This window comes from Cuculus canorus, chromosome 7 (assembly GCF_017976375.1).
Source record: "Cuculus canorus isolate bCucCan1 chromosome 7, bCucCan1.pri, whole genome shotgun sequence".
NCBI classification, from domain to species: domain Eukaryota; kingdom Metazoa; phylum Chordata; class Aves; order Cuculiformes; family Cuculidae; genus Cuculus; species Cuculus canorus.
In genome coordinates, this window is record NC_071407.1 from 31,250,532 (window position 1) to 31,271,303 (window position 20,772).

At 40.2% G+C, this 20,772-nt stretch overlaps 1 protein-coding gene across 7 annotated transcripts in view; it reads left to right on the forward strand.

Moving 5' to 3' along the window:
- The window catches only part of PTPRE (protein tyrosine phosphatase receptor type E), a 112,456-nt gene that overhangs the window by 76,273 nt on the left and 15,411 nt on the right, over positions 1 to 20,772 (forward strand). For 6 of the 7 annotated variants that reach the window (XM_054071807.1, XM_054071809.1, XM_054071812.1 and 3 more), the window contains exons 3-15: positions 1,127 to 1,229; positions 1,493 to 1,566; positions 3,268 to 3,404; positions 7,725 to 7,815; positions 8,346 to 8,422; positions 8,528 to 8,564; positions 9,361 to 9,458; positions 10,524 to 10,643; positions 12,305 to 12,465; positions 15,918 to 16,053; positions 16,472 to 16,621; positions 18,960 to 19,053; positions 19,886 to 19,962. In XM_054071807.1, coding sequence (XP_053927782.1) covers positions 1,127 to 1,229; positions 1,493 to 1,566; positions 3,268 to 3,404; positions 7,725 to 7,815; positions 8,346 to 8,422; positions 8,528 to 8,564; positions 9,361 to 9,458; positions 10,524 to 10,643; positions 12,305 to 12,465; positions 15,918 to 16,053; positions 16,472 to 16,621; positions 18,960 to 19,053; positions 19,886 to 19,962 — 1,355 coding nt within the window. Of the gene's footprint in view, positions 1 to 1,126; positions 1,230 to 1,286; positions 1,414 to 1,492; positions 1,567 to 3,267; positions 3,405 to 7,724; positions 7,816 to 8,345; positions 8,423 to 8,527; positions 8,565 to 9,360; positions 9,459 to 10,523; positions 10,644 to 12,304; positions 12,466 to 15,917; positions 16,054 to 16,471; positions 16,622 to 18,959; positions 19,054 to 19,885; positions 19,963 to 20,772 lie in introns of those variants that run through there. The other variant, XM_009563489.2, reaches the window with a different exon arrangement.

A 20,772-nucleotide genomic window follows, 5' to 3' on the forward strand; every position in this document is an offset into this window, starting at 1 on the left:
GGATGGCTGGTGTAATGATGAAGAGACTGTACGGTCTGGTCCTTCAGGGAACCAAACCAGTGGATGCCCTAAACGTTGGCTGCTGCCTCGGGTGGTCCTTGGGCTGTAACTGAGGAAAGATTGGCTTCTGTCTGCATCCTGTGGCATGGACGATAAATTCTAGTTGTGAAGACCTCATCCTTCCTCCTTAGCGAGTTGTCTACCACTACTGTTACACTAACCTGGATTTATTCACCTAGTCAGGAAGAGGAGTGGGTGGGAGGGTTATATTTTGCTTGCTGAAGGGTAAGGCTGAGAGTTTTGCTTGTTTAAATAAAACATGTTGGATTTCTAATGATCTTAATGTGTTATGTATTGAAACTTCAGTAGAATTAAAAGGTTGCAGAATCATAGTGAAAATGAGATGTAGAATCACATACATAAAAACACTATTAACAGAAGGATGATTTGCAATTTATACTAGGTAAAAAAAATTTTAATTTTTTTAATCTCCTTTCTGAATATTTGTTAAAATCCTCATAATTTCTACTCCTAGCTATTTATATATACTGTAATATATGTAAAATACATAATATAAGCCATAGGTGGTGCAGTTTGCACTAACTCCTTCTGCCTTCCTCCTCCGTCATGGTCACTGTGTGCTTTAGAGACCGATACAGCCAATAGTGGTGTTTTGGACAGGTAAATAGGACATGTCTAAAATGCACATCGTATCTCTGGAGATACAACAAATCTATACGAAGAGTGACATTCTTGGGTGATTTCTCTCCAGGTGAGAAACGACTAGTGTGTATAAGGGTTCTGCAGGAAACCTTTTGAATGGGCTTCAAATTTAATAAAAACCTTACATCTAGTAAACTTACTGTGACCACAAATAAATTGGTTTTTTTTTAACCAGTCATTCCTCAAAATATCCTTCATATTCTTAGCAACAAGTAGTTTGTTTGTGCTTTTGAAGGGGAAGAAAACCTGGACTTTGAATTTTAGCTCTGCATATCTTAAATAATTTGTGATGCTTTTAGCAGAACGTTGCAGATTTTTGATACACCTATACTAGGTTTCTGCCTATACTAGATGAAGCAATCTGTGTCTATAAAGTTTCATAATGTCTGTGTTCAATCCACAGACTCTACAGAGGAGAACAATTTACACAAAGACCTACTGACCTCGATGCTGATTCTGCTCCTGGTCTTCATCATTTTCATTCTGTTGGCTGGCTATTTTTTCAGGTAGGTCTGTGTGGAGCTTTGCGTGCAGGGCTAGCTCAGCCTTGTTTCGATATGATCTAACAAGGAAATGAAGTGCGTACTTATGGTGAGGCAAGAGCCTCCATCACAGCATAGAGGAGGGTGTCGCGGCACTGGTGGCTCTCACTGTGAAGATGAACAGAAAGAGTTTTTCCAGAATTACGTGGTTGGTAAAGACTGGCTTGGAAAAATGCTTGTTCCCTTTCAACATAGTTCCTTGGATTAACATGGTGTGTGTATTTCAGGTTTAGAAGACATAGAAAAGCTGTTGTGAACTCTGGGGACAAAAAGATGCCAAATGGAATCTTAGAAGAACAAGGTATGGAAAGGTTTGCTTTCCTTCTTAATGTGAGTTTTGTTTGTGTGTGCACCTGCTCATTCACTAATTAAGAATTCAGTTATTCATTTATAATTGTTTTTTATTTATAAGTTATAGGATTGCTATTAAAAAGAAAATAGTTTTAAAAAAAGACGTTTTTAGCTTTCACTTGTTGGTTTTAAATGATTCACACTTCAATCTGGGATATAGAAAATGTATCTTTCTAAACGCTTCTTGTGTTCTTTATGTATGTTTCATTAGGATGCCAGCTGATAGCCAGGTTTCTGGTACTATAATCTTTGTATTTAGAGAAAGAATTGCAGTATTTCTTCTGAAAAGGAGGAAAAAAAAGGTTCCTTAAATCTTTGTGAAATTATGGGCTGGTTCCTGAATGTAAAGAGTAACAAGCAAGGGCATGAGACAGTGCAGTATTGTAAGCCAGCGGCTTTCAAATACAACTCCTGCGGTTTAAAAATATTTTCCGCTAGCTTTTTCAATGTGCTGAGGTTATATCTGTTAGCGGGGAGCCCTTTGGGTGAGCTCTGTGTGGTCTCTGCTCAAAACTAGCACGTGCTTCTTGCTTATAAATTATTTTAGCCGTTAAAAAAGAGAAAAACTTAATGATAAAAAGAATTGCATCTTTTTGCCTGTTCCACATCACTACGTATGAACTGAAGAGTGGGTTAACAAACACGGTGGCAGTCAGAGAGAAAGTCAAACCTCTAAATATACCCAGCAGCTTCCTGTTCGGTTGGCGCTTGTGCACAGGAACCCCAGCGAGCACGGTTTGGAGATCCCCGTGTTGACCTGGTGCTGGGTAGTGTCTTGGGGCCATGAATGGTTAGTGCAGCCACCAGTGAGTTTTAGATTGCAAGTGGAAACTGCCCTGTCATTATCAGCACGTAGGGAAGCGGTCTGGCTTTCTGTTTGCCTTTGGTTGCAAATAAAACTTGTCTTCAACAGTGGGCTTAGTCCCTCCACTTCTTCCAGCTGTCCTGCCAGGCAGCCTGTGGGGATGCTCATTTCAGTTTCCAGGTGGCCGGTTGTGTTCTCGAAGGGCTGTTAAGGCGGCAGGTGAGGTTGTCCTGGGGCTTTATTTCCCTGTGCAAGCTGAGGTCTAGGTGGCAAGAAGTGCCTGCAGCAATCCCCGTACCAAACCGTGCTGCCTCCGAGCAATTGCGTGCCAGAGCTGGGCTGATGCTGGGGTGATCTGGGGCAATCGAGAGCAACAGCTCATCTTAGTGCAGTTTCTGTTATCTGCCAAGTTAAAGATATTCGTTTTGTTGTTTTCCCTTCACAAACAAAATAATCTAGCAGCATCTCTTTGGTGATAGATGCTAAAAGCTGTCCCTACAGTCCTTACCCCGTGGCAGAGTAGCTGTGTGTGTGCTCTTCATCAGCAGAAAGGACCTTCTCCTTTTCTAAATAAAACTTGGTCACATTTTAATCCGATGTAAATATGGAAATCATTAATTTTACCAACAATGGTTCTACTTGAATGTATTATGTTCTCAAAGCACCTACTTAGCCTGTGGTTTGGGGTTTTTTTTTATTTGATTTAAAGCAGCTTTATCATCGAGGTCTCATGTGAGAAATATCTTTTGGCGTCTTTCCAGCGTATAAATTAATTTGTAGTTGGAAATAGCTTGTTAACTGTTGCTCTGGTCATGCCTTGAACACATACTTTCCATGTACTGACAGAACAGCAACGGGTGATGCTGCTCAGCAGGTCTCCCTCAGGCCCGAAGAAGTATTTCCCTATTCCTGTAGAAAATCTTGAAGAGGAAATACGGATGCGGTCAGCAGATGAAGGGAAGCTCTTCCGGGAGGAGTTTAATGTAAGTTCTTATATGTGAAGTGCTTGCCTGCATGGCAAAAAGTGAGGGCAAATCAAAACAACTGCAAATATTGACAGTTCTGTAAAAGCATTTGGTGCATGATGCTGGTGTCTCAGAACCTCAGCACTCATGTGAGTTTGCTAATACTGTTTGTAGTGCTGTATCATGCCTGGTAACCCTTTATCTGGATGAAATCTGTAATGTTAACTGCTTTACAATACAGTGATGCCAAATTGGTAGTATGTCAATTATTTGACACTTGCTAACATTTACAGATCTTTAGTGTTTGCTTGAAAACTGGAGGGGAGGAAAATTGGATGTGAATCTCTTAAGTATTTATTGTCTTGGTGGTGATGGAGGGTTTTTTTTAAGAGTGAGTGTTTCACCTCTGTGGGAAGTACTTAAAAGAGGGAGAAGGCACGATGTGGCTTTTGATATTGCCCTAGTCAGGCTTGACTTTTTAGGCTTTTTAGTAATTTGACCTTTTGTTCTTTGTTATCATCCCATCATTTCCCGATTTGCAGTACCCTGTGCCCAAGCGCATAATTTCTATGAAGTATCTCAACTTCACAGGGCTTTTCTTTAAAGTCTTGCCTTGGTCAAAAAGTAGATTTTATTTTCTGCCTATAACCCAGGCTTAAGTTGCTTGTGGTTGCGTAGATGACTCTTAACCGGAGTCTGTGGTGAGCTGCTGCAGAGCTGGTTTCTATGGAGAAACCCTGTGCAATGAGTCTGCTCTCGCATATGTGCGTTAGGGGGCCTTTTCCATACTTCTTTTCTTTTCACTTCCCTTAACAGCAGAAGCAAGTTGCACAGAGCAATTGCTTAAATGTCAAATACAGAGTTGTCAAAGCCAATGCACGTGTTGATTAGACAGTCTGTTGAGTTACCTTCTTAATTGGTAGCATATTTATATCTGCAATTTGTTTGATGATATATTTAAAACACGTAATTTCTTTGCCTTATCCGAGAGGAAGCATTGTGGAGATATTTATCAAAGTCAACAAAATGAATGTGAAAACTAATTTGACAACATGTTCGCTTGTGAATTTTGACTCCCCTGATAAATTCGTTCTGCAGTTAGGAGGGAAACAAGCCATCTATTTTTGTTTTTAAAACCTGCTTTGCTTGGATCGTTTTCTGCACCATACTGCAAGTATGTGAGTTTCTGTCCGCACACAAGCGTCGAGTCTGAAAACTGAGGTCCGGTCCCTGCGCGTGAGCAGTCTGAGCCAGGGACGGAGAGTGATGGTACAAAAAGTTGTCTTGATGCTTTATATGGGTTTTGTTTTGTTTTTTTCCCTACTGTATCCCATTTGGCTGCTGAAGTGGATACATGAGCCGTTTGCTCAAGCCTGAAAGGGGAAGAAAGGGTGAAAGACAGCTGAAAATCAGGGTGATATTGATACCGTTAGCATAAACCAGGAAAACTGATGAACAGAAAAGTCTGTTATTACAGTGCTAGAAGGAAATAGGTTGAGAAATCAGGACCCTTCAGAACAGACATCTGTGTAACAACCTCTCCTTCAGAGCATTTCCCTGCACGCAGATGCCCTGAACTGAGCTCTGTCCTCCCACCAGCTGAGGTGACTGCTCTTCGTAGCTGTAGCTGTCAAATCTTGCAGGTTTTGGGTGGATCCAAAGCTGTCTCCTCTGTGCAAGCCCTTGGGTGGAAGCTGCTGAGCCGTGATGGACCCTCTGACTACAATCTAGGGCTGAGGATGCTCATTTGATGGGGATACTGGAGGATCTCTGCCAACTGTGGTATTTGCCTCACATAGCCTGGTCTAAGGTGTCAGGGATCAGGCATCTCGGGGAACACAGGTACAGAGTCTTCCCTGTGAATTTGAAACAGATTTAGCCTGAAAACGGTGAGTGCTGTGAGCCAGCGGAGGCCAAGCAGACGCATCAGCCAAAGAAGTTTGGTCTGAGATGATTTTTCTGGTGAAGAGAAAATCAAAGCAAGTGCTGACAGACAAAGATGTGCAGTGCATAGAAAGGATTTTTCAGGACAGTTCGCATATTTTTGTGCCTAATGGTGTTCTTCAATACTTTTGATTTTTATCCTTGAAGCCTAAATTACTCTTAAGAAGTATGTTGCACTTGTACACTAACCAAAATAGCAGAGGCTCCTTCTACTGTCAGTTGCTTCATTTTTTATTATTTTATTCCTTTGTGAACATAGAACACTAGGAAAGGTGAGTTCTTTCTTCACAGGAAAAAAAAAGATTTAAAGAAACATATTCCTTTCTGTGTGGGCCTGTACCTCCATTTGTCATCCATAACGCAAGATAAGCTGGATGTTTGAAGTTTATAATTGACGGTTTATTGCCTTGATTTTCAGATTAATGTCTGAAAACCTTCCTGTGCTTTTGAAATTTTTAATTTTGACTTGATGAAGACGTTGCTGTGGCTCATTCAATGAAAAATAAAGGAGAAAATATGGTGATGCTGGGGTAGGACGAGCCCCCTTGGATGCTTCAGGGAGAATTTAGGACTACTGAAAAGTGGAATAAGACTGAAGGCAGCAGATGACCCAGTGCCACCAAGACTCATCAGGTCCTCGTGATTCATGGGGTGATGGAGTGGACATGATGAAGTGCATCCTCAATGAATCACATCCTCCCCTCTGAAGATGGGTGGAAGCAGCAGAACAGGCTATGTCCTTGCACCGGGCTTCAACACCCGCTTCAAGCAGTGCAGTGTGGCATTAGGAGAGTTCTAGGGAGATGTTAGGGCCTTGCAGGAATAAGGAGCAGGGAATGGAGAGATTAGTTTACCAGAGATAATTACTTTTGATGTGTTTTTAACATGAAGATGCAGAACTTGTATGACTGTTCAATGGGAATCTGTTGCCTGACTTTTGAAGTTTGAAGACATCATGTTTGAGGTGCTAATGATTTCTTTTTATGCAAAACATTCATTTAGTTTCTGTTTGCTAAATTGTAAATGTATTTTAATTAGGAGAACCATGGGCTTCATTCAAATAAGGAATTAAGCAGTTTGCTAAAAGCAGCTTTCTTTTTCAACTCCTCTTTTAACCTTCTCTCTCTTTTCTTTTACTTGCATTCACAGTCATAAGTGATATATATCAAAAAAAAAACCCAAAAAAACAAAACCAAACAAACCCACAAATGCAGGTTGCTGTTTCCTCTGTGGTGGTGGAAAAGTCCTCCCTGCCCCTCCGCCCCTTCTATCCTATGTCACCGTGGCAACACAGATTGCTGTTTTTAAGGGGAAATTCCAAGGCCTGCTCTCTGCAGACTCTGTAGAGTCCTTTATTTCCCTTCCCCTATGTGGTTCAGACTGGGCAGTGGGAGGTAGAAGAAGAATGGGAGAAGGTGGTGGGGTGTTCCCAAACTGCTGGGACTTTACCTCAGTGGAATCCAACACGCTACCACTGTTTTTTAGGAGTTCAGTACAAGAAAATTGAAACTCAGTTCTTGTTTACACCATTTGCAGTAAAAGGGCAGCTAAAACTTTTTGAGCTGTGTCTGCTGATGAACTATGCCTTTTCCAACTTTCCCCCTGCCCTGGGCCCTCCACCACAGCCTGAGCTTTGCCACTTGGCCCTGGTGGTGGTATCTCAGCAGCTTCAGTGTGGCAGTGGAGGGGCTCCACCTTGGGCACTTTCTTGTTTTCATCTCCACCCTCTTCCTCTCCCTTTCTTCCTTTCATTTGATTGCCCTGTAAAACTAAAGCTTGGCTAAATTTATCTGCAGTCTTAGATCTTGCTGATTACTTGCCGAATTTGACGTGCTCCTACAGCAACTTTCAGCGTAAAATAATTGGGGTTTAGGGTTCTTTTTTTCTTCCTCCCTTTCTGCCAGGGTTGGGTCCTCACCTGCAGGTCTCAGCGAGATGTTTGATATTTAATGTTCTTAGCAGTGAGCCATTAACAATAAAACTCCACTTATGTTATTGAACCAACTGTTATTGCTAAAAGTAGCTGTCAGAGCTGAGCTCGAGGGAGCGGCACGTCCACGCGACTGGGTCGAGGCGCTGTGAATCACCGCAGCAGATGGCAGCTTAAAGCAGCCGCTCAGAGTTTAACAATTTTCTAAATAACTGCTTTCTCTGGTGGAAAAAAATATCTTATTTTTTCTAAAACTGCGGAACTCTGTTTTCGTAGTGAAGTCTGCTAGGACGTGGTTTCCTGGTTTAGAGTAATGGAAGTTATTGTGGGGAAAAAATAAAAGGTGTTTAATTCTGTTGGATGTGAGGCAACATGTGTAAGTACAGATTTTCCCTGAGCCATGCGCAGTGAAGAGTCAGCTGTTTTCTAACACACGGACTTTTGTGTCTTTCTTTTTTTTTTAGTCATTAACACCTGGATATGTGCAGGGAACCTTTGAAATGGCAAATAAGGAAGAAAACAGGGAGAAAAACAGATATCCTAACATCCTGCCATGTAAGACATAACCTTTTCTTTAAAATCCGATCATTTAACTCCAGCACTGAGCATGCTGGTAGTAGTGTTCATTTGCTGAAAATGCTCAAGTGATATAATTTCACTGATCACAAATGTTCGTCATATGTTGTATGTGCAAAACCTGTTTCACGATGTGGGTTTAGTACTGATCTCCTTTTAGGAGTTTTTGTAGTGGCTATCAGGTGCTGTGTTATAAAGCCTAAGCTTTCATGGGGTTCTACCAAATTACACCATTTCAAGTGGATGTTTTAGTGTCTCAAGTTAGTTTTGGGCAATCAAATATGTTAGAGTTTGGGCTTCCAGTATTGTAGAGCTACGGTCCTGGTGACCTCCAGGTGTGGGAGCAAAATAAGATGCTTGCGGAGAAAGTTTGTTAATAAGAAGTAGGAGCAGAAGAGGAGATGGCTGGTTTGGGATGTGTATGCTTGGTCTGGCCTCCCACCTGCAAGGGAGTAACATATTTCCGATTGGTTATCATGCAAATGTACTTGTAATGTGCTTTCTTCCAGATGATCATTCCAGAGTAATTTTGACCCAAATTGATGGAGTCCCATCTTCAGACTACATTAATGCATCATATATAGATGTAAGCTGATATTTGTCCAAACTGCTTTGACTGTAAATGAAATATTTTTCTGATAGTATACTTTGATATTTAATCTTTTAACTGCTATGATATTTATTTCCATAGGGTTATAAAGAAAAGAATAAATTTATAGCAGCACAAGGTAATCTATTTTCATTTCTGTATTCTGTACATCTTACAGCTGACCCTGTTGAAATTTAGACATGTTTTAGAGGTCATTTTCAGCTGCAGATTGTGGACAAATATGAGATTGGATTTAGAGCTTGCAATTTAAAAGAAATTAAAGTGAGCCTGAGGTAACCCCCTACCTTTAGACCTGCAGATGCTGCTCTGAGCAAAGAGACTTGCCTTCCTCTCTCCAACCCCTACTTCTCTCTTCTTATCTTTCATCTGCTTAGTGGGGGTTTGAACAATGAAGTCTCCTGATAATACATTCTGTCTATGCAATCCTGATACAGAAATTAGCCTTTTCACATGAATTCTTAGGCTGTGCTTAGTCACAAATTTTCTGAACTTTGTCATTGCAATCCCAGACACAAAGCAATAGCTGCCCTTGCCCTTCAAAAATATTCCTGTCCTGCACAGAACGATGAGCAGCGCTCAAGACCATTTGCTCCTTATGGTCAGAGGTAAAGCTGAATCTCAGTGTGAAGGAGAGCAGCAAAGTAGAAATCCTAAACGGTGGTCCTGACATAGCCCACTTAAAAGAGCGTTAGTAGGATTTGAAGAGAGGAAGTACCTGCTAGAAATATAGATTTGAGTGCACATGACTTTGTAAAAGAAAATATAGAGGATTTTTTGAGAAATATGTGGTATATTCAAAACCCGGGCAGTCTGTATTAAACACAGATCTGGGTGTGTACCTGGTGCACAGGGGCAGAGGGTGTTCGTGCTGGTCTCCATCACTCCTCTTGAGCAAAGCTGTATTCTGTCTGCAGGAACAAAGCAAGAAACAGTTAATGATTTCTGGAGGATGATATGGGAGCAGAAGTCAGCCATTATCGTCATGTTAACCAACCTGAAGGAAAGAAAAGAGGTAAAGAGCTTTCAGTTTGCTTTGGGATGTCTCTATGAGAGAGTGCTCCAAAAGCAATTGTGGCCGCCCAGCATCTGGCCAGTCACATTTCTGACCACTTCCTTCTCCAGTCCTTGTTAGCACATTGGAGTTTCTGCTGTAGTTTTGTAGTTTTCACTTCCAAAATACAAACTTATATACACAGATCTCAAGGAGAAACTTCTAATGACTACTTTTGTCCTGCACAGTCCATAACCCATAGCCACAGGGAAATTCTCATGCCTATGTTTTCATCCCAGTGTGAGACTGCACTTGTGGGTGGGTGTGGTTAGAAATGGAGATAAAAATTTTATTCATTTTTCTGAGAGTTAGGTTTCAAAATTCTTTCTGACACGTGCACATAAAAATTAACAAAAACCCTCACTTTCTTCTTGTGAGAGCCATGCTATTCCTTGCTTTCCCCCCATTCCTCCTTGTACTCATCTCACTCCACCCATCATGCAAGACTTTCTACATGTACTGTGTGAATGCTGAGACACACAGGAGAAGCACGAAACATTTAACTTCATTCCTGCTTCACAGACGTGAGAAGCTAGGTTCAAGTACTGAGGGAATGTCTCATCAGAAACATAAAATATATATTTTTTTATTGTTTATTTTTCCCCTGGGGAACGATTCGCCACAGAGCATGCTACATCCTTATTTGAGATATGTAAAGTCCTCAAAAACATGTGCCCAAGAAATAAACCTTGTTTCCCTGGTGACTACACCTAAAGCTTAAAAATAAAGAGTCAAGACATCACAGTCCCCACAGTTAGGCACCACCAACAGAAAAAACCCAAACCACAACAAAAGCTGTTTAGGTCTGGCTAGGTTAAAAAACAACTTCAAAGCTATTCTCACCTTCTCTGCATAAATTTAAGCCTCAATAGCTCAAGCAAGGTGTTAAAGCTGTATTGTGTCAGATGAGAAACTCTGCATACTTATGTGCATATGTAGACTATTTTCAACTAACTTCATTGTTTTGTGAGTGACCAACAATAAAAGCAGATTCACTGTACTAAAACTCACTGTATGTTTGTACAGGAAAAATGTTATCAGTATTGGCCTGACCAAGGGTGCTGGACTTACGGAAATATCCGTGTGTCAGTGGAAGATTGCATAGTTCTGGTGGACTATACCATCCGCAAGTTCTGTGTCCAGTCCGTAAGTAACAGTGATGCTCTTTGTGGGCTTCAATATAATTTTTAAACCAGAGTGTTATAATGTCAAATATTTGCTTGAAAGAAACTAAGGAAATGAATTAAACATACTTGCAAATTGAGAAAGGTGGGACACTTCTCCTAGGCAGGTGAGCAAGCTCTGCAGGACGGCGCACACAGCATTTGCTGCAGTTTAATGGACGATTGAACAGATTGAACAGATTCTCCCCAGTTTCTTCTTGTCTGCAGTCAAGGGCCACAGAAAGTCATTCCTTTTGACTGCCAAGGAGGGGGCAAAGGAGCCGAGTCATGATCTCTTTTTTTTTTTTGGGAACAAATTACATAGATAAATGAGGGCATTAGGATGTGTTTGAGTATTTGGCGTAGTCTGTGGATATTAATTGGCCAATGTCGTCCAGCATTACAGCTCGATTGCTGTTGTAGCCTTAGTCTCTGGCACAAGCCAAAGCTTTGGGGCACAAGCTGAAGCTTTAGATCAGAAGAGAGATGGTGAAGATGACTTTGCTTTAGCTCATGGCACATAGCCTCGTACAGAAGCAAATTGCTAGAGGTGCTCACCTCTTAAAGGGAGAGCCTCTGTGTTTGTAATGCCGTGACCGTCTGATTCAGTTTGGAGGCTGAAGGCAGTATCGGCTGGTGAGAGGTGATAAACCATTTACAGCTGCGTAGAACTACATGGAGAGCTCAGAACCTCTCAGCCTATGGGCGGATTCATTCAGCATGCGTTACAAATTCTGAATTGTGAAGCAGTCTCTGCTGATTTAGCATGGAGATCACTTTGAAATAAGTCATTGCTGATAAGGCATCACCAATAAAAATGCTCAGAGAAATTGTGCTTAGAAAGCAGCATGGGAAAGAAGAAACAGTACAGAGGTGTATGTACTATGGGTAAGCTGAAGGGCTGGAAAGTTGGATGGACCCGTCTGCCTTTCACTTGCTGATAACTGCTGAGTAAGTCTTAAGGGGATTTGGTTATCCTTTGATGGGACCAGGTAACCAGTTGCTGTTCACCAGTTTGACAGAAATAGCCCTGACGCTGGCTGGCGGACTGAAAGCTTGTGAGGCAGATAAGGCTTTCTAATAACCCTAAGGATAGGTTATGGCTAGTGAATGCACGTGAAATGATGCTGAGTGCTGCTGTCATTGCTTCTGTAGTATCTTCTCTTTTGTTCTTGAAGAGTAGATCAGATCATGAAAGTGCTGATGGATGGCCGTTAGAGGTGCAGCCCTTCTTTCATTATTCACTTGTGGTGTGGCAAAAGCTGGCATTTGGCATCTGATAGTGATACAGATCCTCAGTGTTCAGGCTGAATTGTGTGAGTTTCATCTGAGGCTGCTAAAAGTGTGAAGATTTTATAACTGAGAAAGGACCTAAGATTTGATCTGTTACTAATGTAAATTGTGAGTCTTACTTTTTGCAAACCTATCCTGGGATTACTCCAGTTTTCATTGCAAAGATGCATTTTAATAATATAAGGTGATTTTGTTCTGTGTTTGTATTTTACATACACTGTAAACTTCTAATCCTTGAGTCAGGCTGTGAGTGTTGCAGGAATTAAAGCTATAAATAATCAGAGCACTTTGGTTATAAATCTTTGCATGAAAAATGAAATGTCAGACTCAAAGTCTGTGTGTTCTCTGCAGCTTCACGATGGTTGTAAAGCTCCGAGGCTCGTTACACAGCTTCACTTTACCAGCTGGCCTGATTTCGGGGTGCCTTTCACACCTATTGGGATGCTGAAATTCCTGAAAAAAGTCAAAACATTGAATCCTGCCCATGCTGGACCAATTGTGGTTCACTGTAGGTATGTACGTGCTCTTCAAGCCATTCCCTTAGCTTGACCTGAAGTTATGTGTAGAATATCAAGGCTAAGTTGTAATCTTCTGTTTATAAGCTACGAAGTTTGTGTGCATGTGTATGTATGTGTATATATATATAATTTTATTTTTTTTTCTTGCATACTTGTATTTATATATGTGAAAGGCAATAGTGCTGAGCGTTCTGAGAACCCAGAGTAAAAACAAGTTTCAAAAGAACTGTCTTTGCTGTCATTTTAATACTCAAACAGAAGTTGTTTTGGTTGTTTTTTTTTTTTTAATCCATGAGTGATACTCAGTGTTTGGTATAAATAGGTTCTTTGTCAGAAAAACAGTCTTGTAATACAAATCCATGACCTTTGCCACTAAATGCTTCTCTGAGAATTCATCCCCCACTTCTCCCACAACAAAATTGCAGTTTGCTATGTAAAGGATTTATTAAATGCCTAGGAAGTTTTGAATAAAGACTTGCATTTAAGAGACTTAAATGCTGCAATTTTAAGAATGCAGTACATACCAATACAAAACATATTCCCACTCATTCGGTCACATACACATGAACTTCCTGCTTTTAAAGTCTTGTGCTAAACTGTTTGAAATCTTACGTTAATGAAGCCACAAATGAACTCCAAATCAGTTTTAAAAGAATAATTGCAATCCCTATAGCAACTGTAAGCTCAGAACTGAGAAAGAAGTCTCTTTTTCAGGAGCAGTTATTGTAGCGAGGTTGGAATAAAAAGAAAAGAATAGCAGCTTTGTCTTCCTGAGTTTTGTTTTTAAGGAAATGGTTGTAGATTGATGTATTTGTTTGTTTTCTCTTGCTTGTGGCTGACAACTAGAAATGCTCTCCAAGAGTCCTTGAAGTGTATGCAATTGAAAAAAGAGAGTGTTTGCCTTAACCAAGCCAGGCTTTTTGTTTCTCCTTTTCTATCTAGACTGTTTGTCTTCTCTCCCAGGTTAATGGAAAAAAAGAATATTTTAGTAGTCTCATATAGTCTTTCCTTTGAAAAACCTACAATATTTCTATAGCCTTTTGCCGTGATGTTCTGTGGAGATTCATATTGGCTTTGAGCTTTATTTTCCACCCACAGGAAATTCTTATTTACTTTAATGGGCAGAAAAATGAACAGAAAATATAAAATATCTTAATATAAATCTGCATGGATTTAAATATGATGGTCCAACAGAATGCAATAATACTGCTTTTTTTGGTCAGTGCTGGGGGCACTTCAGCCTCCTTTAGAAATGAAGAATGAGAGAGGTGACACTTAATTTCCGTTACAGCTCAGGATATGACACTATTGAATTGTTGAAAAAAAAAGGAAAGGGAAACTCATCGATAGTGAGTAACTGTCCTTTTTTAGTGAGCTTTTATAAAAGAATCACCCAGTCATTCGGAGCAAAAACTACTCAGTTGGAATCTTTTGGAGGTTAATAAAAGGCTAATTTAGCATTTGGAAAAGAATTGCAGATTAAGCAGGGGGAGATTTGTGGCATATTTTTCCTCAGAAATTTTCAGAAATACTTTTTTGTAGTGAGCAGAGAGCTACATTGACAAATAGCTGAATAAGGGATACCCTGCCGGAGGCTGAGGATGGATAAAATGAGGGAACTTCCAAGGCAAATGTCAACATTTAGTTGTAGTTATACAAGTCTTACGAGGAGCGGCTGAGAGAGCTGGGGTTGTTTAGCCTGGAGAAGAGGAGGCTGAGGGGAGACCTTATTGCTCTCTACAGCTGCCTGGAAGGAGGTGGTGGAGAGGAGGGAGCTGGGCTCTTCTCCCAAGTGACAGAGGACAGGACAAGGGGGAATGGCCTCAAGCTGTGCCAGGGGAGGGTCAGACTGCATATCGGAAAAAAAATTCTTCACAGAAAGAGTCATTGAGCACTGGCAGAGGCTGCCCAGGGAGGGGGTCGAGTCACCTTCCTTGGAGGTGTTTAAGGAACGGGTGGATGAAGTGCTTAGGGACGTTTTAAGGGAGTGATAGGAACTGTTGGACTTGATCATCCAGTGGGTCCTTTCCAACCTGGTGATTCTATGATTTGTGAAACTGCCCGATTTAGCAGGAACATGCGAGGGCTGAATTAAGTGCTGAACTGAAGTAAGATAACCTTGGAGCAGAGGCACAGAGGTGTGTAAAAAGGGATTGTACCTGTAAAGGGAAGAGAAGTGAGGAAGCTGAGTGCAGGATGAAAAAAGCTCACAGGACTGAGCAATGAAGGACAAGTGTGAACTGGCGATGATGAGCAGTCCATGCTAAAAGGTGATTTCCAGGGCACATTAGGAAGGGGGAAAAGCTGTCTAAACTGAGAGACAAGACACTAGGACTTGAGGTGCACTTGTCCACGGTGGCAGAGGTTAAACGTGAATGAAAGGAAGTGAGAAGGCAGGGAGCCTTGGCCAGTGTGGGGTGGAAACTGTGGTCAGTGGCCACAGAGGGGCCAAACGGGACTAGCTGGTAGATCAGGATGTGGCTGGGTGAGGACAGAGGGGGGGGGCAGCCAAACTGATGATTAAACACAAAGGGATTTGGAGGCAGAAGGTTCTAGTTGGCCTGTTCACTGGGAAGGAGTTGGCTGAAATTTTATTGGAGGGCTGTGGTGCTCCATGGGTCTGCTCATCTTGGTCACCCCTCTGGACTTCTGGAATAGGAAGGCTTGGGGGCTTTGGGTTCATATGGTGTTTGCTGTTAGAAGTATGTGTGTGTACATATGAACTAAATTCTCTTACACATACAATATTTTTTTTCCTGTTGTTATTTAAAGCCTAATGTTTCCTGGTTCAAAATTGATCTGTATCTTTGGACGCGCTGGGATGGGGGGTGAGGTTTTTTAGTTGTGTTTCCAAAGGTGTTTGTGGACGCTACAGCAGTTGCTGTACAAATTAAGCTAACAGAAGGTTAAAGGAGAGCTATTAATGCCTAGCACAGGATGCCATGCCCTTTTCCTCTGGAAGGAAGAGCTGAAAGTCACTAGAGTCGTGCAATTTGTAATGATCGTGCTCCCTCTCGTGGCTGCTGAAGGATGTTAAAAAGTATATATTTTGGCATGACAGTATTAGGAAGCGTAAAACTTGTAACAAGTAACTATTATCTAAGTAGCATGAGACAGCAGCCATGCAGAGAAGAGCTAAAAATTAATAAAAATATTTAAAATTTCATCTTAGGTGTAATACTTATAGTTTGTCAAGCAGATTTTTTTCCAAAAAGTCTTTTCTAATACCATTCTGTTGACATTGTTTCTGAACTGTTAAAAGGAAATATTTTGTTTAAAACACACTTTTTTTTTTTACTGTCATTGTTCAAACAAAAAATGGAATTATCTGTTCCAGAGTGATTATTTCAGTCCAGTATAAACAGCATAAATTCCACTTGTGTCATTGCTGTATTAATTCCTGTAAATCGGTTGAGCTTTTTTGTGTTTTTTGTTTCCTTTTCAAGTGCTGGCGTTGGCCGCACCGGCACGTTTATTGTTATAGATGCCATGATAGACATGATGCACTCGGAACAGAAAGTTGATGTCTTTGAGTTTGTTTCAAGAATACGTAATCAGCGTCCGCAGATGGTTCAGACTGACGTAAGTGGACTTTATTCAGTTGAAATTACAACTTTTCACAGTCAAAGAAGAATATGCTTCTGTATTTCCACTCAGGTGTGCATCCAAATATGTCCTGTTGTGTTGCACATTGGATAACGTGAGAATGAGCAAAGACCAGTAGAAGGACGGGGTTGGGGAGGAAGATAGAGGCGTGTTGTGTCTGCGAAGACCACCATAAGGCATATTTTCTTTAGGTATCACGTCCAGGTTTCCCCACGCACATGAGAATGGAATTTTAGAGAATGAGAGCGATATAAGAGGAAAACTCTGGTTTAGCTTAAGGTATATTTTGATAATTAGTAGATTGTAAAGCAAATGTGGTAGGTGAAAGTGCCAGAATTCATAGTTTTACTTCCTTGCTTTGCAATATGCTTATCTGCCTGTTCATTTGTTCCAGATGCAATATTCCTTCATTTATCAAGCCTTACTTGAATACTACCTCTACGGTGACACGGAGCTGGATGTGTCATCCTTAGAAAAACATCTACAAACATCACACAACGCGGCACCAAACCTTGTCAAAATAGGACTAGAAGAAGAATTTAAAGTGAGTATGAAAGTCCTTTGCCATGGGATTTCTAAGTGTGGAAACAATTAAGCCAAATAGATACTTCAAAAGCAGCAAAAATGTAACCTTAATAGAAAAAGTCCATCAAAACGGAACAAATTGTTTTATTTTGTGCTTGCTGTGAATGGGTCCTACGGAGTCAATGAATGGGGCCTTGCTTAACATCCTGTTTGCAAATACTCATTCAAAGTTTCATCGTTTTACGGACCGTTTCCTATATGCTTTCTGTTTGTTTATAAAAGAAAAATGGGATCATTCTTTCAGTCTGGTACTAGATGCCAGATCAGATAATGCAGGAAGAGGAAGCTGGGTTGCGTACACCTAATTTGCATCTCAGCAGGAAGGTTAACTCAGTGATGACTGACAGCAGAGAGACTTGCAGAGAATTTTCACATCTTGTGCTGAATATCAAGACCTGTCAGTGATGAAAAAGAAACAAACCATTTCTGTTTGGGAAACCCCAAATAGAGAAAGCAACCACGCTGGCTGCTTGTGACCATTGGTTAAAGCAGACTTTATTGTCCTGAGGAAAGAGTTAGAACTTTCTGTGACTTTTGGTATGCTAAAATGTTTATTCTATATGTAGGTCTAAAGCATTAAATGACATATAGGTGTTAATTGGAGTTCTCTCTTTACTTTAAATGATTAATCAGAAATTAGGAACTGGGAAAAGAAAATTATGTAAAATTAAGCCTTATGGTATAGCAACAAGTTCAAAATTCAAAGTATTGATCTGTCTGAGGAAAGGAAGCAAGTGAAAACTTCAAGTAGTCTACGTTTTCCAGGATTCCTAATTTTGGTTTTGCTGTCTACTGTGCCAGCAAAACTGTCTTAAAGTGCAGAGAGCAGCCTTTAGTTCTGATGTGTGTTGTGATAAGTGCGTAGATGGCACAGAAGCACTGAGCCCATCTACACCAGAAAAAGATTAGTGCTGTGTTGTAGCCAGTATGAGCACCCTCGACATGAAGTCTATTGAACACAGTATTTCAGGGCAGCTGGAAAGTGATTTCTTGGATGGCAGATGTTCCTTTTTAATAGTTTATTGCCAGTACTGCAGATTTTACTAGAATTGGGGTATTCTTCTGAAACTCGCTACCTGGCAAACACACGCTTGAAAATCTGCTTGCAGTTTGAAAAATATTTTAATTTAAATTGAATTTATATTAAATAGTTGCTGAAATTCAACTGTGTAACTATGATTGTTATCTGTTGAGTCCTACTGCAGCAGAAGCAGCCTATTCTTGTGTGATCTTGTGGGTGTGTAATCTATAGTATTAAAAAAATTTGTTGGGGCAAGAACAGTGTTTGTCTTCTGTGTCCTGGGAATGCTGTCAGCACAAACTGAATAAATAGTAAGGGATATTGGTCCATTCACTAGCAAAAGGTTGAAAATGTATAGAGCCAAGTTGCAGGATTTGATGCACAGCAGTCCATACACCTGTGTGACCTCATTATGCCAGAAACAAGGTGGTGTGTCACAGGGGAGGGACAGTCCAGACCTAAAGGACAAGAGCTTTAATGCTCTGAATAGGACTGTGATAATGGCAATAGGAAAGAAATTAATAGCAATATGAATTCAGTTCACGTTTTGACCATAAAGGAAGTAAATTTTATAAAAGACAAGTATTCTAGTACTTGAGAACAATGTGGAAATGAAAAGCCTATTACTGCAGTGCCCGAGTGGCAACGCTCCTGATCAGGGGCTGCTGCTGCTGGACATAACCCATGGTCAGTGTACCGGTCAGTCTGCCTCTGCTTGCATAAAGATTGAAAGACAGAAATAAAATTTATTCAATAAAACGGTGTGCAGAACTTCTTTTTAAAGGGAATTTTCAAAAAAGGATAACTTTATGAAACCGAATTTCTAAGTGTCAAATTTAAGAAACTTAGACCTGTTCAAAAGGAATAGGTGCTCTGTGTTTCTGAAAGCCATGCTCAGACCATCTAAAAGTCTTAAAAAAACCCCAAAATACCCCCTCTACCCTGTTGTTACCCCCTGAAAAAAAACTAAAAATAAAAACAGAAACTAAAAGTTAAAATCTGCTGTCATTGTGCAGCCCTTAAATCTTCATTGATACACCTTGGGAATATGTTCAGGTTCTTAAATATTGAACAGTATGAAAATATTACATTCCTTAATTCACTGTTATAGACAGGACAATGAAGTGGCTTTTATGTAAAGTCAGTCTTGCTCTGACTGTGTTGCTGTTTTGTATCCAATAAAGACACTTAAGAACCCTCCGAGTACAGGATATGGTGAGGGATCAGAACTGTTTCTAGTCCGAGTTCTCATCCTCATTTGTGTGTTTTATTACAGAAGTTAACAAATGTTCGAATAATGAAAGAAAACATGAGAACTGGCAATCTTCCAGCAAACATGAAGAAAGCTAGAGTCATCCAGATCATCCCATGTAAGAGATCAGCTTTTTATATAGAGAAACAAGTGCTATAAATACATTATCATTGTAGCCTGTCATGAGTACACGCTATATCTGTATATTGACAACAACCCAGCTCATATCAGAATACACCCATGTTGGGATAACTCTCGAGAATAGAGGTCTTGCCTGGGTTTGGGAACTGGAACTCTTCAAATAATCACAGCATATGTCTTAAAGCGAAAAAGCTTTAACTTCTCTGCCTGTAAAATTCAAATGCTTTCAAGACCTGTACTGTCCAGTGTGGTTGTTCTTGGGTTTGCTTCATTTTTAGCTAGAATACACCTTTTGGGGTGTTTCCATTAAACTTGGTTTTGTTGTCCTCACTGCAGGCATGTCTGCTCTGAAGTTTCTAGTGAACCTAAGGATACACAACACTATCCTCTCTATATAAAGTGTAATGCCCTTATAAACTATCTGCACACAATTTAATGAAAATCTGTTATGATCAGATATTTTTCAGGACTGAATTAAATAATTCAGCAGTTTCATCCTTTAAACCAATGTGTTTTCTGAGTGATTCCTTGCATAGTCTGGAGCAGCACTGTAATGCCCGCACTTGAAAATTAAAGTATTGGACCTTGCTGGCCATATCCTGTGTGAGTGGAAAAGCAACAGCAGAAAAATTAGTGCCCTCCTCCACATACTTACTAAATCCTTGAGAAGGTCCTTGAGACACTCTGTGGCTCTTAAATAAAAGATGTTGGGTTTGTTCTTTCACAAATGTAATAGTGTAAATGTAAAGTTACTGTATGTACTCAACCTACAGATACCAAAAGTAAGACCAGACTTATTTTTTTCCCAGATGATTTTAATAGAGTGATTCTGTCAATGAAAAGAGGGCAAGAGTATACAGACTACATCAATGCTTCCTTCATAGATGTACGTATAAAAAACCTTTTCATGTATTTAAACTGCAAGTCAAATATTTTGCTGTTGCTGATAAGTCTTTTTAAAGCGAGGCAATCAACTTGGCTTATGAAGAACATTAGCTTTTTTGTTTAGGTTCAGCTTATGAGAGCTTCCAAATACATTTCTTATCTGGTGTTTTCAATTTCAGTTTAAATGGTTGTGTAATTTAAACATTCTTCTTGTTGTTAGAGGTTTTTATTGAATTCTAAAAAACAGGCAGTGAAACAAATGAGCTATAGAACTAACATCCAACAGTTCCATTATCTATGTTCAAGTTAACGGATGTAAATACATGCTCCTCTGAGGAAAGGAAAAAGAAAACTCTGTATTTAGCTTGAGGAAAGGCTATCTTAGTGCTTGGGAGCCAGGGTTTAGCCGGACAGACCTGCTTTAGGAATTAACTTTGTTCCTGGCTTCCTGTTGGACCTGGACAACACCTTCCACTGTGTCTTATTTTTATTTAAATATGAGAATTAATTCTATCTTTAAGCAGTAAAACCCCATTAGTTATTGAGGCTTGTGGATACTACAGCTGTGAAGATCACATCAGTATGTAAATAGAACTGTAGCTCAAAAATTGAGTTAAATGTTAATTCTGTAGTAAAGCTAATAGCTGCAGTTGCTAACACTGATAATCTCGTTGTGAAATCCTTTCAGTTACCTGTTACTGTGGAATTGAATTCCTTCAGCCATGTTTGTAAAAAGTCATAAAATACAAGTCAGGATTGTGAATTTGGGGGATCTTTTTCCCCTGTTATTATGGCAAAAAGCAAGAATTGA